This window comes from Fonsecaea monophora (genome assembly GCF_001642475.1).
Source record: "Fonsecaea monophora strain CBS 269.37 chromosome Unknown Scaff25, whole genome shotgun sequence".
NCBI classification, from domain to species: domain Eukaryota; kingdom Fungi; phylum Ascomycota; class Eurotiomycetes; order Chaetothyriales; family Herpotrichiellaceae; genus Fonsecaea; species Fonsecaea monophora.
The window spans coordinates 305,170-320,185 of NW_019173956.1; the positions used below are offsets into that span (position 1 = coordinate 305,170).

The window sequence follows — 15,016 nt, forward strand, 5'->3', positions numbered from 1 at the left end:
GAGAGCCTTTTGATCACTGGTAACTTGTGAATCTGGAGTTGATTCTTACGCTAGTATCAAAGCTCGACAAGATAGTGGACACGTGCCAGCCCCCAATCGATTAGTGTCCTCGGGGCCCCATCGTTAAATAGGTGTAGCCATAAGATGTGCATACGTGGAACAAGCTCACGGTCTCCACCGGGGGTTTCTCGGTTTACTCTTGATGCGGGCGATGGTGTTGATTGAATGTCGGTGGGTGGCTGAAAAGAGGAAGCAAATACCATTCACAGAGTGAGGCAGAATACTGCGGCGCTCTGACATGATCACGTGAATCGCCAACTCCGCGAGCCTCGCCGCCAAACCTGACACGTTTGTCGCATTGTGGTGTCTGATATCTTGTAGGGTCCTTTTCTAGGTAACGCAAACATTCTTTCTAGACTCCAGCTTGACCACTATCCCAGAGCCTGATTGCAGCTGCCGCCGCACTGGATCCTTCGGCCAAGTCGTCTCGCGCATACGCACCTCTTCCAAGCTGCTCACGCGCATCGTCTATGACTCCAGTCATTCTCCAGGGACAAGTTTCTGAACCACTTTTACTGGCTCGCTAGCGCAACTCTTCGCCATGGGCAAGACGCACCTGAGTCGCATGTCACCCTTATCAAGCCTTGTCTCGCTCTGACAATCGACGCTTCTACCATATTGGAACAAGTACCATTTTCGAGGTTAACCTCAAGATAGTCGTGGTCAAGAACAGAGGAGCCTCTCAAACCGCCCCCACAGACCCTCACTAGCTTCACTAGCCTGCGCCCTGCGCTCGAGCCTCAACCGCTCGAGCTTCGCACCCATTCGTACCTCAGAAACGCTGGTCCAGCCATAATCCCACCAGGAGAGATCTCATAGCAGACGGCCTTCGCCTCTATCAGCTTGCTTCCGCCTTGATTCGCGCTCTAGGCCTTGTGACCAGTGCAGAGCCATGGCAGAATTGAAGCGCCCTCTACCTTCAGCAATACAGGACGCGATGACGAGAGCGGACATGCAGAGACTGGGCGGGCAATATGTCGGAGAGGGCGGCACTGGGGCCGTCTTCTTGATCAACGGCGTTGCAGTCAAAGTTGCGTACAACGAAGATTACTCTGTGAAAATCCAACATGAGAAGAATGTCTTCGAGCGTCTCGGCAATTGTGATGGAGTGATTGATTGCTTCGATCTTCAAGCCCCGGGCATTCGAATGACTTATATGGCAAACGCTGATCTTCGCCAATTTCTCGCGCGAAATCGAACCCTTGACTTCCCGCCTCCCACGCTACAACTTTCCTGGTTTCGCCAGATGGCTCGCGCTCTGGCTGCGGTCCACGAGCGCCGCGTCCTTGTGGCTGATATCAGCGCTCGAAACTTCCTTGTTGACAAAGACCTGTCTATCAAGTTATCCGACTTTTCCGAGTCATCCATTCTCGATATCGACTGCAATGTCCAGACTTGTGACGATAGCGGTTACACCATACACACAGAGATTGGTCAGCTCGGCGCTGTCTTGTACGAGACCATTACAGGAGACAAATGCAGCTTTGATCTTTATAAACACCAGCTTCATGGGGCCTCGATCGCCGAGTTCCCACTAAGAGACGACCTTCCGAGCACCCAGGGTCTCTGGCTAGGACATATCATCGAGAAGTGTTGGAACAAGGAGTACGCGACCTGCCATGAGCTGTCTGCTGCGCTCGAGTCGGAGGAGCTGGTGGGAGAAAAAAACAAAGGTCGGTCGGATCGTGCTGTCATCAAAGAGCTGGAACAGTCTGTACAGACATCCTTACCACCCAATCGAGCTCACAGCAGCCACTGAAGCACGGCCACAGGGTCGATTGCTGCACCACAACTTAGTCATATCAACCCTCACTTTTGACGTGTTGTCTTTCTCGCTGTGGTCTTTCCTCCTCCAGAATGCCGACCACGTTGATGACCAGGGACCCTACAATGCATTATGCTGGCTTTTGTCCCGGCCTCGGGCGCCTTCTCCCGCCAGACCGAAATGCGGACTTCGCTACTCCAGGCTGGTCCGTCGACATCCGGGCACAGTACCATAAGATACCAGTGGCGTATGCTGTCCATTCAATACTACGCCTCGCTATCCCTTGGTAGTATCGTTATCAATAGCCACTTTTGGGTCTGCAGCATCTCCGTATTGTCAGGCTCCGGGCATACCTTTGGGTGGGAAGTTGGAATGTGCTTGACACGAAGAGGAACACAATCTGAACGAGGACACCTCTCTCACTTACAGCGGATTGACGACATATACCCTCTAGATAGTGTTATCAGCGATGGCAGAGAGTATGGCCTTCACCATTGTGTAATCTTCGACCGTTGATCACGGCAGTCAGCGAATAGACGGGTATCTTCCACGACAACATTGGCGTCCCAAGAAATGGTGCAGCAGCCCTAAGCCTGGCACGAAGTATGCATGTGCAGGTGCAGATTGTACGGACGAGGGAAATGATGCCCAGCTCTTCGAGATAGGTTCTACAACATCTATTCCGAAGTCCAGTCTACCTCTTGACCACGAAGCTCAGAACCTCACATTATCGGAACCCTTCTATTAATGCATCCGCGCTTTTCATTTTGCGGAAGACAGGTACGCTGTCAGCGAACAATGGTCCCAAAAACAGTGTGTCTGTGGCGAACCACATGTCTTTTCTGCAGCTTTCCTGAGCTTACCGGCTATACATGTCAGGCAAACACAGCATCGGGTTCTCTTGCTGATGAGCGCGAAGTCATTGTGCAGGAGATGGGACTTCTCTCATGCTCCTTTCTGATTTGATACCCTGCGGAATCAAAGACCTACACTCATCAATGCCGCGCCAATATGTTTCAGGAACACTTGGAAAGTATGTCCAGGTTTGACGATATTTTATAATGCGGGGTTGCTCCCAGGCATCTTAACCAACTGAAAGCCTCTCGAATACCATGGACAGAGCTCTTCACAACCAAGCCTGTCTGTCGGTCCTCGAACATTCCCCTTCCTTTGCCAATGGTCGACGGTCTCAAGAAGCATCTACCTCAGGTTATCGATGAAAGATGTTTTTATCTCGAGTCCTTTCCCAAGTTCGTCGCTCTCATTCAGTCCACATTGGTTTCTTCAATACATGGCAAAGCGTGGACGTTCTCATTGGAATAATGCCCTTGAGGTCAAGCCGACCATGGCTTTTTTCATGACTTTCAACGATTGGAGGCAGCACTTGTACCCTACCAGCCATCCCCGGGCCCACAGAGATATGGCATGAAAGAAGAGGCCGAGGCCGAAGTCGCGGCCTTGTTTGCGATCCCCGTCATCTGTGCAGCCTTGTCAAACTGTCAGAATTTGCTTTCATATCAAAGCGGAGAACACTCGAGGCCCGTTCAAGCCCTTGATCAGGCAGATAGCTTGGCCTTCTCCATTTATATGCTCATGTTTCTGTGTTCCTTTTCAACGAGAAAGAGAAACTGCAAACCGACGGTGTCCGCCGAATCAAGGACTCTCTGTTCCTACTCAGTGATCCAGTCATTCATATAAGGTCCCACCCTCGGCTGAAGGAACGATGGTCTCTACGGCAGGTCGCTACTAATGAGTCCCGAACATATCCCTTCGAGCTCCATCCCCCAGATGAACAATCTTTTGGGTTCCAGGCCTTGTGCCCAGTCCGCGGAGGGTCTGTACTTGGCCTATTTTATTGACCTGCTGACGAATTTGCGCCTGTAATCTCATCTATCGGCATATTCACTTCCACGACCTGCAATCGAAAACGTCCTGCATGTTTCCTCTCATAGGTACATTTTCGTCCCGCGCCTTGGGAGCCTGGAGCGACCATGGTGTTCCAACAAGGCACGCATCGAGACTGATACGATTCTCTAGTGGTATGTGGCCAGCGCGACATGCCTGTGCGCCATTCTCATATACCCTGACAACAGCAGGGTGTCCCTGGCGAGATTTCCGTGCGACAAACGTGTCTGACAACATGGCGGTTGAACGGGGCGCTATTTACGACATTGATATTTGATGACAAGCTTTACGTGTTTGTTCGAAGCTCGCTCCAAGATCACGAGGTTAAGGACAAAGGCAGTTAGAACCAATTTCCCATCACTGGGATCATTGTGTTATGGCGGGGCCCCAACAGCTATCACTTTCAATTGCTTCGTCATGAGCTACACTATGCCGCGATCATCAGCCCCAACTCTTTTCTCTGTGGTATCTATGATACTTCCAAGCTGTATCCCGACGTCCTGATAGTCTGTCAGTGCGTGAATGTCATTCTGTGAAAGGTATATGGTGAGATTCATTTCGCAAACTCCCGATGCCTGACTTTCGCTCCTCATCGGTATAACTCGGGGTCCCCCCCATCCCTAGCGGCGTGCTAGTACAGAACGATTCCTTCCATCGCTGCGGATGCGCAGATAATGCCACGACCGGCTCGTTTGCGACTTCCTGGCTGCACAGGCCTGGATTCGGCATCACGGATCCGATAAGTCGCCTTGGACTCGTTCTTCGTGCTTGGAGAAAAGATGCCGCCAGAACGACAGATAAGTCTATCCTCTGAGCATCACTTTTGTTAGGTTAGACTTCATGTCAAAGGAACGTCAAGTGTCCGCCTCGATGTGGTGTCGGAGTCAAAGAGCAGGGGCTTGGCGGTGATGGTGGAAGTTTTTGATCAAAATTTGCTGGCTGACAAGTCACTCCAAAGGGGCCCCCGGAGGTACTGGGCTTTGATGCTGTATGAGACTGATGGGGAATAGGCATCCTAAATACAGAACCCAACACATCGTTGTATGAACAAGCTCAGTATCGACCAGTTTGTTGTAGAAAGAGAGTTCAGGGGACTATCGGGTGGGGCGGGATTCTGGACAAGACGAATGTGATTGGCTCCGGTCTGAACGTCTTCGCTTGACGTCAACCACAATCTGCCGCAAGCTTCCGCTCCTTCAGTGCAAACGACACGTTCCGTAGTTGATTTCCCAAGCTGAAATGACTCTACGGTTCCAATAGGGAGTTTGTGCGATCGACATTTTCTCATTGAGAAGGGGCAACTAAACGACATGATTGGCAGCCTTTGAAAGCTTTCGATACGTCGTTCGCAGTCAATACCTCGTCGGTTGGACGCGGTCTTGCAATTCCTTCCGTGCAAAACTCTATGGGACCAGGCAGGTACTTTATTCTTCTGCTATGCACCTTCGGGTGTTGCCATTCATGATTACGCCCAGAGGATAGCCCGGGCGGTGATCCTGACTCCTACACAGGGGCGACAAGGTCGAACGCGACTTCTTGATACATCACCCTTGACTCGGACGCTCTTCTGCCTAAAAGGAGTCCATTCATGTTCTGGTGCACACTCGATTGCTAACTAAGACAAGAAAGAAGGCGGTTATTAACAGATTCGCCATTTTGAGTTTTCACCATGAATAATCCGAAGCGTCTTGTTGCGAGATTGCGATGCAGCATAGCAGGTCCGCCGAGTTCGAACACATATTCCAAAGCTGAGCAGCAGATCCACACATGAGGGGCCGGTCCGGAACGAATCAGCCCGCCCTCCGAGCTATCCAGCCGTTTGACCTCCTTTGGCGCCCCCGAGAGCTGCAGGCTCGGGGGCGCCAAGGGTTCGTTTCTCGTCCTATATCTTGGCAGCAGATGGCTTCGACTTGCGTTTCCTTTTTCCTGTGGTCGAGGGACCCTTTTCGACTAGACAGGATTGTCCATGACACACGGAATCCTCGGCAGGAAAGACTCTTACACCGACGCACGGTCTTCTGGACTCTGCCTCGTCTCCCTGAATCCTCACCATCACAAGTTTCCTCCTTCACATTGTCATACCAAGGGTGCTTGCAATCCGTCAAGTTCCGGTCGATATCCTGTTCCCGAAACAAAAGATTTCCCATTTGCTGGCCTCCTGCTCTGCTGAGGGCGTTGAGTGTCATGTCGTTGATGAAGGAGGCTAGCCATGAGGTAACCTAAAGAGCTTGATAGCAGTTCGAAGTCTGCTTCCAGTGCTTTTCCCTTCCAAGGCTTGTGTGTACTCCCCGCAATAACAAGACCATTTGGGTATTTTCGAGGAGTCGGGAAACCCGCCATGTCAGGAAAGGAGCGGTTTATGTCCCAGTCATGCTGCGTCCTTTCTCTTATACCAAAAGGCCTGCAGTTGCTAAACTAGCAAGATCAGGAATGGGATAACGAGGGAGGAGCTCGCCATGATAGAGAATAAAGGGTTGTTGGCAGGCTGAGGAGGAGGCGGACACTCCGCCAGCAAGATCCCGAGAAGTTGAGCTGGCAAGCTCTCTGGTCAATGTCGCTCGTTCTCATGAAGTCAGTTGTACATTCCGTCACATGGCTACGTCTTTGTTATTGAGGTTGAGATCAACTGAGGCGGTGCTTGTCGAGCAGATCGTGGTCCAGTGACAACGGTATCTCATGGTGTTTGACGACGAGCATCCCTGGAGCATGTGCATTTGACAGGCCCTAGGGGCATGTGAATAGTGATCATGTAAGTATGCAAGTGCCACCAAGCAAAGATCTGCTCAAAGCATCAAGGTGAAAGCTGCGGTATGTTACGACCCTAGTCAATATCAAGGCAATATCCCTCGCCGCCCTATGCTATTCAGAAACCCCGAGAACTGACCGTCTAAAGCAGCGATCGCATAATCGTGCTTTGTAACTGCGGACTGCTTTTGCTCTGTTTGCTTTCCTCCTCACCATACGCCGGCTGATCATGTTCATGATGTGTCCTTTATGCAGGCATTGTGGTTGGTTTTCCTTGTGGCTGTCTTCAGGATGCTCAATGTCCGCAAAGCCCTTCTCTGACAACGGCTCGTCGCCCATCTCTGCTTGATTGCACGCCGGCCGTCCCTCCGAGCCGATCGATCCGCTTCCCTTTGTAAGAAGTGAGAAAATGGACCAGCCGTTGGGTTGTGCAAGAGCAGACGCAGTGAACAAGAACAAAGTGCACCAGCACAAGTGTCAGGAACAAGTGCCTGAGGCACTGTGTCATCCTCCTTCACGTCGCCACGATCAATCCCCTGAAGAAGCTGCTCACATGGAATCTCCGCGGATCCGCCACGAGCAGACTGACTTTGGCGGTGCGATTGTGATAACGGCCTCGGTAAGGATGGTAGATTGTGCTGTGACGGGTAACAAGTCCTTGCACGATACTCACCAGAAGGCAATATTTCCTGGACAAGGCAATCGGTGCATTGTCTCGCAGTCGTCAAGAGAGAGGTCTCCTTCATAAGTCCAAATACCTTCATCCTCGATACACGCAGAACTCGGCTGGTGAGACGGTGGGTTGTGGAAGTGTCTGTTCGGTGCTGCCGGCCATGTTGACTACAGATAGTCGATAGCTGCCCAATCAAGGATCGCAGGACATTGACACATGATATCTCTCCGATCTCGATATTCCCAGAGTGATTGGCTCTTAAACTTCTAGCTCTGCGGTCGATTTCTTGTCCATACTCTCTTGCAGCCCACGATTTTTCGCCGATCGTGTCAGCGTCAAGATTGGGGTCTGGAAATCCCTAGTGCCCCTAACAGATGTGGAAGCAGACTCCGGGCATGTATCCTGCTCATCCATTTGTTTGACCTTCCCCTAGTGACAGAAGCCGCAATTCTCCAGCCTCAAAGCCGTTTGCCTTGGCGAGTCTATGGATGAAATCGAGACCGAATGGGTAAGCAGCCCTCGCTTTTCGTCGTTCGTGTTGACTGACAAGACTTCAGGTATTGATGCCTCAGAACTTCCCGTCATCCGTTGCGCCTCATGTTCGTCATGCGCACATCGTCACAATTTGCTCCTCGGGCGTTGCACAGGATTCCTTTTGCTTGAAAAGATCTCGAGCGAACTCGAACGGATCTTCGTTTTACAAAAATGCAACTTACATCAAAGAGCCACCTCCGCAGTAGGGAAGGACCCGGTACCATGCCCTGGTCGTTGGCCGGCCGGCACATGCACAAACGAGTCGAAACTGGTTTCGCACTCCATCAATGCTCATGAGGAGGAGCTCTCTCCATCTTGAATACTTCTGTGGCTCGAACAGGATCTATACCCATCGCTCGGAGCGTCCACCCACGTCAGTCTGACACCTTCGACTGTCTGCGCTCTGTTGGAAGATTGCTTCATGCGTTCTTTCCCACTGTTCTGCCTCGCAGTGATGTTCCGTTGGAGGCCAATGCTCTCAAGCGTACGATTCAATGGTCTTACCAGAACCTGCGTCGACTTCGGATCCAGCATTGATCCGACATTCGCCTTTATAGAGACTACTGTCCCTCAGAGGCCCGACGATGCCGAAGCAAGAAGCCCTGCTGAAACTGCCGGCCACCGACATCCGAAGGAGAAGGTGACAGTTGGCGGCTACATTGAAGAAACTGTCCTGCTCCTCTCGCCCGTTTTGGCTGGTGATGGATGTGTCGAACAAGGTTAGCGGTACCTCGACAGATTCCGTGGCTAGTGAGCAATTCCGCAGATGGGAATAGAAAGCGTGTGATTACCAGGCTGGTCCCGAGGCTTGTCCTCCGGTGACTGTGGACTGTTAACCGTGTCCAGTCAAGTGCGACTTTGCAGATGTATTGCCACTTGACCCAGCCCCCGATGTGGACACGAGCAGACAAAAATTTGCAGGACTGAGAGCATGTCACTGTGCCGTTACAAGAAACTGGACATGGATTGAGACAAGTGGGAGCCATTGACGATCCAAGATCCTGCTTAGGGAGATGTTGTCCTCTCCTGTCAGCGACGAACTGTCGAACACTTTGGCGTTCTCCCCAGAGAAGCGCTCCGATGCTGCTGCCATATGTGCAGTTGACCAGAATGTGCACTGCACTCAGTACTACTCGGAGCCTCGTCATCGAATTGGAAGGACTCGCAAGAGCTTTTCGTGGTAGAACAGTCGGGGAGCTTCACTTCAGTGGCTGCTATGTTCAGAGTACTGGAAGAGAAGTTACGACTTTCCTGCATTATCGGGACTCGTCGTCCTCGCGCCATTGACATGTCGCAACAACATGTCAATTGTGATCAGCCAGCCTGTCTGAGCTATTGATGACATTGGAGCTCGAGGACTTGTGAACGTGATGGCGTCCCGGACGGAACAGGATGGTCGACAAGATGGACACGCTCAGGTGCTCCAGAGGTACACGTTCTGGCGACCCACAAGATGAACTCGGTACCGATCTGGACTCTCCTGCTCTCGCGAGAACATATTGGAGCCGCTTTTATCACTCAAACAACATACTCCTTGCCGGCCAAAAACAACGCCCGGAACTGGAACTTTTGGACAGATTCGTTACATCTGCTGAGGGAATACGACTCGTCCGGCCCTTGTGCTGGTATCTGCCAGATGCATCGCTCGAGGACTCATTTGAGGGTCTGTCATGGTGCCTATCTTCACAAGAAGAAAGGAGGACCTTGCTAGAGCAGGATGACTCCAGCACATCCCAGGTTACCGCACCGCCACAGCAGCCAGCAACCGGCTTGACACCTAGTCCGGTCGAAGTGGCTAGTGTTTTGTGCCATATGGTCCCCGGCGGAATAGTCTTTGTTAACACGATGGTTTTCTGATGTCGTATTGAGTCTCTCGTGACGCTCGCTACAGATGCTACGTGATAGGACTCAACTGTGTGCACTTCCTGGTGGTCTATGCGGGGCGGACAAGGACACTACCTACTGACTCCCGGACAAAGCGGACAAATTGGAATCTGCTCGTGTGTGTTCGAGGAGTGAGATGAAGAGCTCGCACAGTTCAACTTGAGGGTTGGCTGACAGTCCAGCACCACCGAATACCCACCTGCTTCCGACTCTGCGGCGCGACGAGCATGGCTGAAACACCGCTGACAGAGAGCTCACCGTGATCTGTGCATCTGTGACTGATCAGGTTCCTAAGAAAGGCGACAATGTTGAAACCATTGCGGTCGAGGAGCGCGAACAAATCAATGGCGCCGGGAGGTCTTCAGCGATTGTCCCAAAGGAATGTGCAAATCCTACATTAATCGTACAATGCCATAACACCTGCACTACACGTCTCGTTGAACGCAAAGTCGGCATCACGAGGCTGATGACCTGAACCATCGAGATTTTGCAGCCCCCTTGGCTCTATTCTCCGTCCACTCTACTCAAATGACGATGCAAAGTACGCTCGGGAGCGGTAACGGCGTTCCCACGATCATTCCGAGCCTCTGCAACCCTATTTGTCCCCTTTCGCTAAATGGCGTGCGGCGCAAACAAGATCTCTGACCGAGAATCTTCGGAAGCAGTGTACATGTTGTCTAGTGCCTTACAGCACGCGCGAAAACTAATCTGGTTGTTTCAAGATCAGAGTGGTATTGGAAAGGAGACAATCGGATTTCGAGAGAATATGAAGAACGACAGGTAGACAGAGCTTGCGGGGAGGAAACACCGATGATATTTCAACAGCAGTATCGACTTTGGTTGTCTGGTACCATCGTCTATGTACATACTCGCTTGTCCAGTCCGCGCCCTGACGCGTTCCCTCTCGCCTCCGCCGAAATGAGCACTCCAAGCAACGTTGGGGATTGACATCCTGAAACAGGACGCATCTATCCAGGCACCGCACCCCAAAATGACCACCTATGTTTCCGCCGGGCACACACCCAAATCGAAGACAGTTGCTCCGTATGAGACCTCCATCAAAAGACCATTTCGCTCTCCATTTAAAGGTCGAGGACTAGGGAAAGTGTCTCGAAGAAAGCCGTGGTCATGGCTGCATGGCTGCATGGCTGCATCACTCATTTCCAGGAGATCGAGCACCAGAGCAGCGACGAGGACCTGGAGAATTTAACCAACGAAAAAGAAAACCTCGAAATTCCAGGCCAGATCACAAACATTTGGCCAACCAGACAGACGCTCACATTTTGTTCCATCTCCGGACATCCACCGAGAGCAGCTGGTCTACTCGGTTCACATTCGGCTGAACTTCCCTCGGGGAAACCCAATCAACAACTCCAACTTGAGATGGACAAGGCGGGGTAATTCAACTACAGCCCATCTGTCTCTCTCTCCCCCTCCCTATCAACATTAAAAATGGATGCGAGATTGGTCCCCATCGTGGTAGGCGTCGGCGATGCCTTGAATCGATCCAGAAAGCCAGAAGAAGCGGTGGAGCCTCTGAAATTGATGATTCAGGCCATCGAGACGGCATTTCAAGATACAAACCTCTCACCCTCTGCAGCAACACAGCTCCGAGAGAGTGTCGAGAGTATCGATGTCGTCCGCAGCTGGACGTGGCCCTATCCCGACCTCCCAGACCTTCTCTGTCATCATCTAGGCATCGCGCCAAAGCATAAGCACTACCACCCTTTCAACTCAGGCAGTACGCCAGGCATGTTCTTCGATGAAGCCTCTCGCAGGATATCTCTCGGAGATGCAAAAGTCGCCATTCTGACGGGCGGTGAAGCTCTCGCGTCTCGTGAGTAGGCCATCCCGATGTCTCGGCGCTCATTCAGGGTGACTGTGAGCAGTGAGGGCGTGTTTGGCCGCCAAAATCATGCCACCCCCGGGCTGGACCACCATTGAGAAGACCATTCGTGCTGTCGAAGACCCGACCACACGAGAGCTGCAGAAAAGTTGGTTGACAGCCGGCTTGCATTCTGACATGGTTATTAACAATGCTCCAGATGTTGCCGGGCGCCATCAAATTGGAGCACCCATCCAAGGGTATCCGCTCTTCGAGAATGGGTTCAGAGCGCATCGCGGCCAGACCATCTTGGACAACTTCCAAGAGTCAGCCAATCTATACGGAGAATTTGCCGCCGTCGCCCGAAAGAATCCAAATGCTTGGTTCTACGGAAACTCCGAAACCGCCGAGTCGATCAAAACAGTGACCAGCAAGAATCGGATGATATGTTTTCCTTGTACGATGGGAACCCCTCGTCCATCAAGACCCTACACAAATCCAAGGCCCGAATGCTGATCAGTGCAGACCCTCTCTTGATGAACGCGATGAACGCAGTTAATATCGGAGCCGCCATTCTGTTAACTTCGACCGATTACGCAAGAGAACTAGGAATTCCCGAGGAGAAATGGATCTATGCTTTGGGTGGCGCCGGCACCAGGGACAGCTTGAACTGTAAGTTCCCAAAACGTGATGGTTTTGTTGGTTCAGGCGTTGAATAACATTGCCATGGTAGTCTGGGAACGCCCCAACTTCTACTCAAGCCCCTCGATCTCCGTGTCGTTAGACGCCGCCATTGCCGCCTCCACCGTGAATAAGGAAGATGTCGATCTTTACGACTTCTACTCGTCTGTAAACTGCACGGAACCGAGGCGTGGAAAGAATCCACTAACACAAACTTCAGATGTTTTCCTATCGTGCCGAAGATCGCCTCCAGTCACCTAGACATTCCCATTCCTGACCCGAAGCATCCGGTCACGCTCCTTGGAGGCCTGACCTTTTTCGGTGGCGCAGGCAACAACTATTCAATGCATGTAAGCCTCTCCCGGGACCACTGGATCGAACTCGCTTTTGCAGCAGCTCTTACTCAAATCCTCTTCCGATAGGCTCTAACAGAAATGGTGCGAGCACTCCGCGCCGGCAGAGGCAAGGTCGGGCTCGTCCTCGCCAACGGTGGGATCATGACTTACCAGCATGTCGTTCTTTTGTCGACCCAGCCACGTCGAGACGAATCACCGTATCCTAAAAGACCACCACTTGCCGAAGTCGTTGTTGATGCGCAGCCTCCAGCCGTTGAAGAACGAGCAAATGGCGCTGCGGTTGTTGAGGTAGTGTTCCTTCTTGTCGGTATCTGTCCACCGCGGAGCTGATAATCCCTGCAGACCTACACGGTCGACTTTGGCCGCGATTCGCTTCCCCTCCGAGGACATATAATCGGTCGATTGACGGACAACAACCGCCGCTTCATCGCCAACCATGCCGACGAGTCGACCTTGAAACAGCTGTGCAGCATGACAACGGAACCGATCGGCAGGAAGGGCTGGGTGAGGAACGATCCTGCCAGCGGGAGAAACCTGTTCAGTTTTGAGAACGGCCCAAGGCTGTAGTTGCGGCTAGAGCGGGCCGTTTTTCAAAGTTCTTGTGGGTGTCCAAACGCCGCTTCAACTTGAAAGACAAGAAATTATTAGACATTGTGCCAGCAAGAAGCGCCGAGGGTGGTATTGCCTTCCCCTCTGGATCCGACAATGAGATCAGGTGCTTCTGGCCGTCTTGGGGTGTCAAAGTCAGGAGGCTCCCTTCGGCCCTGGCCGCTCTCCAGGCCAAGTCTCCAAGCATTGCGTCTGTTCCTCCGATATGGTCCGGCACGGTCAGAATGAGCAAGATCGGTGACCAAGACAAGAAGGGCCACCAGCACTCAACAATACAGAGCCTCAAGTATGGCAAGGACCCATGGCGACCTCCAACCAGAATCAACATCATCCTCCTCCAGATTTTGAAGGCGTAGGACTGGGCGTGTGGGTTTCCAGATCTTCCCTGCCCCACGGAATACGGACGTCACTGTGTCCTGCGTGGGAGTAGGTGAGCTAATCAGATTGCGGTTTAGGATGACTTCGACGCGCTTGGTTTCTGCGGGCAGGAACTACGCATATGCAACACAACTTCTGATCGGATGAGTGGTGGAACGCGATGCTGTCAACGTGCCTGCACGTGCATACACCTCCATCAAGCAGCAGAGGCATGCTGGGACATTTCGACTCTGTTCCTGTGTAGAAGCAAGACCATTAAATTATGCCTTCCCACCAGCCTTGCTTCGAAATTTTCACCCACCCTTTCTTCCTGTTTACTCTTTGCTTAATGGCCAACATAGTCACCATGTTCGACCCTTTCTCAATTTTGTCTTCACGATCCCATATCTCTCGGCGTCCCTTGGCTCTTTTCGACATGGCCTCTGAGACAAAGATATAGTCTATCTGCTCAGCAGCCTCGCCAACCCCAAGATCACAATCCACTGGGCTTGCATATCGATTCCAAAGCTGGAAGTGGGTGGTCAACGGAAGCCTCGACGGTGGAACGTGCTTTCCGAGCAGATGCCCGCCTCGGACCGCCCTAAGTAGATACTGCCGGGCATTTCTCTACGCAATCGTCGCCTTTGTCAATATAGTGCCATCGCAGATCCTTCGAGACAAGTGGCCGTTTTTCTACATACTGAGCCTTTCGTCTCCCGGGAGGGCCGAGCTATCACTGACCGGAGCGCAGCTGCAGGTCCTGATTGTCAACGTGTTGCTGGTCGCCGGTAATTTCTGCCGGTCCTTGGCTCTCCACAGTAACGCTTCGGGCGAAGAGCCTGATACCTCACCCCAGCCGGGCTCTAGGTGCAACGGTGCGCTGCGTTGATCTTGCGAGTGACAATTCCAAGCAAGAAGTCGACGGCGGTGGAGGGGGAAAAAAGGAGTAGAACTGATACTCACTTCCTCACTGATCGGACCAGACGCTTGAGCCCCGGGGAGGGGGAAGGACATGGCCACGTACGCGTTCACGAGGATTCTGGTGTGTTAGGGTCAAGCCCAGGTCAGGATGCACTAGAAAAGCAGTATGGGAATGGGAATGGGAATGGCACTCGCAACTCGTAGACACCCTGGTGTCCAGCACCGCCTCGACGTCGCGCTGTCATGCAGAGGCCGTGAGTCCGCGAGTCCAAGTTTAGAGGGGCCTAGGAGGGTAGATGAGAGGGAGATATGCCTCAGAAACCGTCCGACAGCCTGGACCGCGCTCCGGATACTCAAGGGACTCTTCATCCCGTCCTCCACTGCCCCTGAGCCCAGGTATTTCACGATGTTGGGATGACGGCCCAGACGTTCAAACACTTGATGCTCAACCGTGCCGTCGCAGTGTGGGTAGTACTGCTTCAAAACCGTTTTGTCGTCGATCGCATATGTTCCACCGAAGATCCTCCCCTGGACAGATATTCCTTTGTCTCGCATAAACCTTGGCAGTGCCAAGCCGTCAAATCACGTGAATCTCCGCGACACAAGTGCCAATATTATTATATGGCGACATTGAGAACGCTGCGGACTGTTGCAACATTGGTTTGTTGCCGGAGTGTCTCCTCCCGGAGTAATGGTGGGAA

At 52.3% G+C, this 15,016-nt stretch overlaps 3 protein-coding genes across 3 annotated transcripts; all 3 read left to right on the plus strand.

The window, feature by feature from the left end:
- Positions 1 to 952: 952 nt before the first annotated feature.
- AYO21_04507 (hypothetical protein) lies at positions 953 to 1,819 on the plus strand (the record flags this gene model as incomplete). Its single annotated transcript, XM_022654480.1, has 1 exon — positions 953 to 1,819. One exon carries the CDS (start codon positions 953 to 955, stop codon positions 1,817 to 1,819), a length of 867 nt encoding a protein of 288 aa, XP_022513296.1.
- Positions 1,820 to 6,884: 5,065 nt separating this feature from the next.
- AYO21_04508 (hypothetical protein) lies at positions 6,885 to 8,406 on the plus strand (the record flags this gene model as incomplete). The annotated part of the gene is made up of 2 exons (XM_022654481.1): positions 6,885 to 7,094; positions 8,023 to 8,406. The coding sequence occupies 2 exons, from the start codon at positions 6,885 to 6,887 to the stop codon at positions 8,404 to 8,406; spliced, it is 594 nt and encodes a 197-aa protein (XP_022513297.1).
- A 2,612-nt stretch (positions 8,407 to 11,018) lies between these two features.
- Positions 11,019 to 13,393, plus strand: AYO21_04509 (hypothetical protein; the record flags this gene model as incomplete). The annotated part of the gene is made up of 8 exons (XM_022654482.1): positions 11,019 to 11,403; positions 11,456 to 11,814; positions 11,895 to 12,063; positions 12,125 to 12,236; positions 12,293 to 12,422; positions 12,495 to 12,716; positions 12,771 to 12,932; positions 13,025 to 13,393. 8 exons carry the CDS (start codon positions 11,019 to 11,021, stop codon positions 13,391 to 13,393), a joined length of 1,908 nt encoding a protein of 635 aa, XP_022513298.1.
- Between the last annotated feature and the right edge of the window lie 1,623 nt (positions 13,394 to 15,016).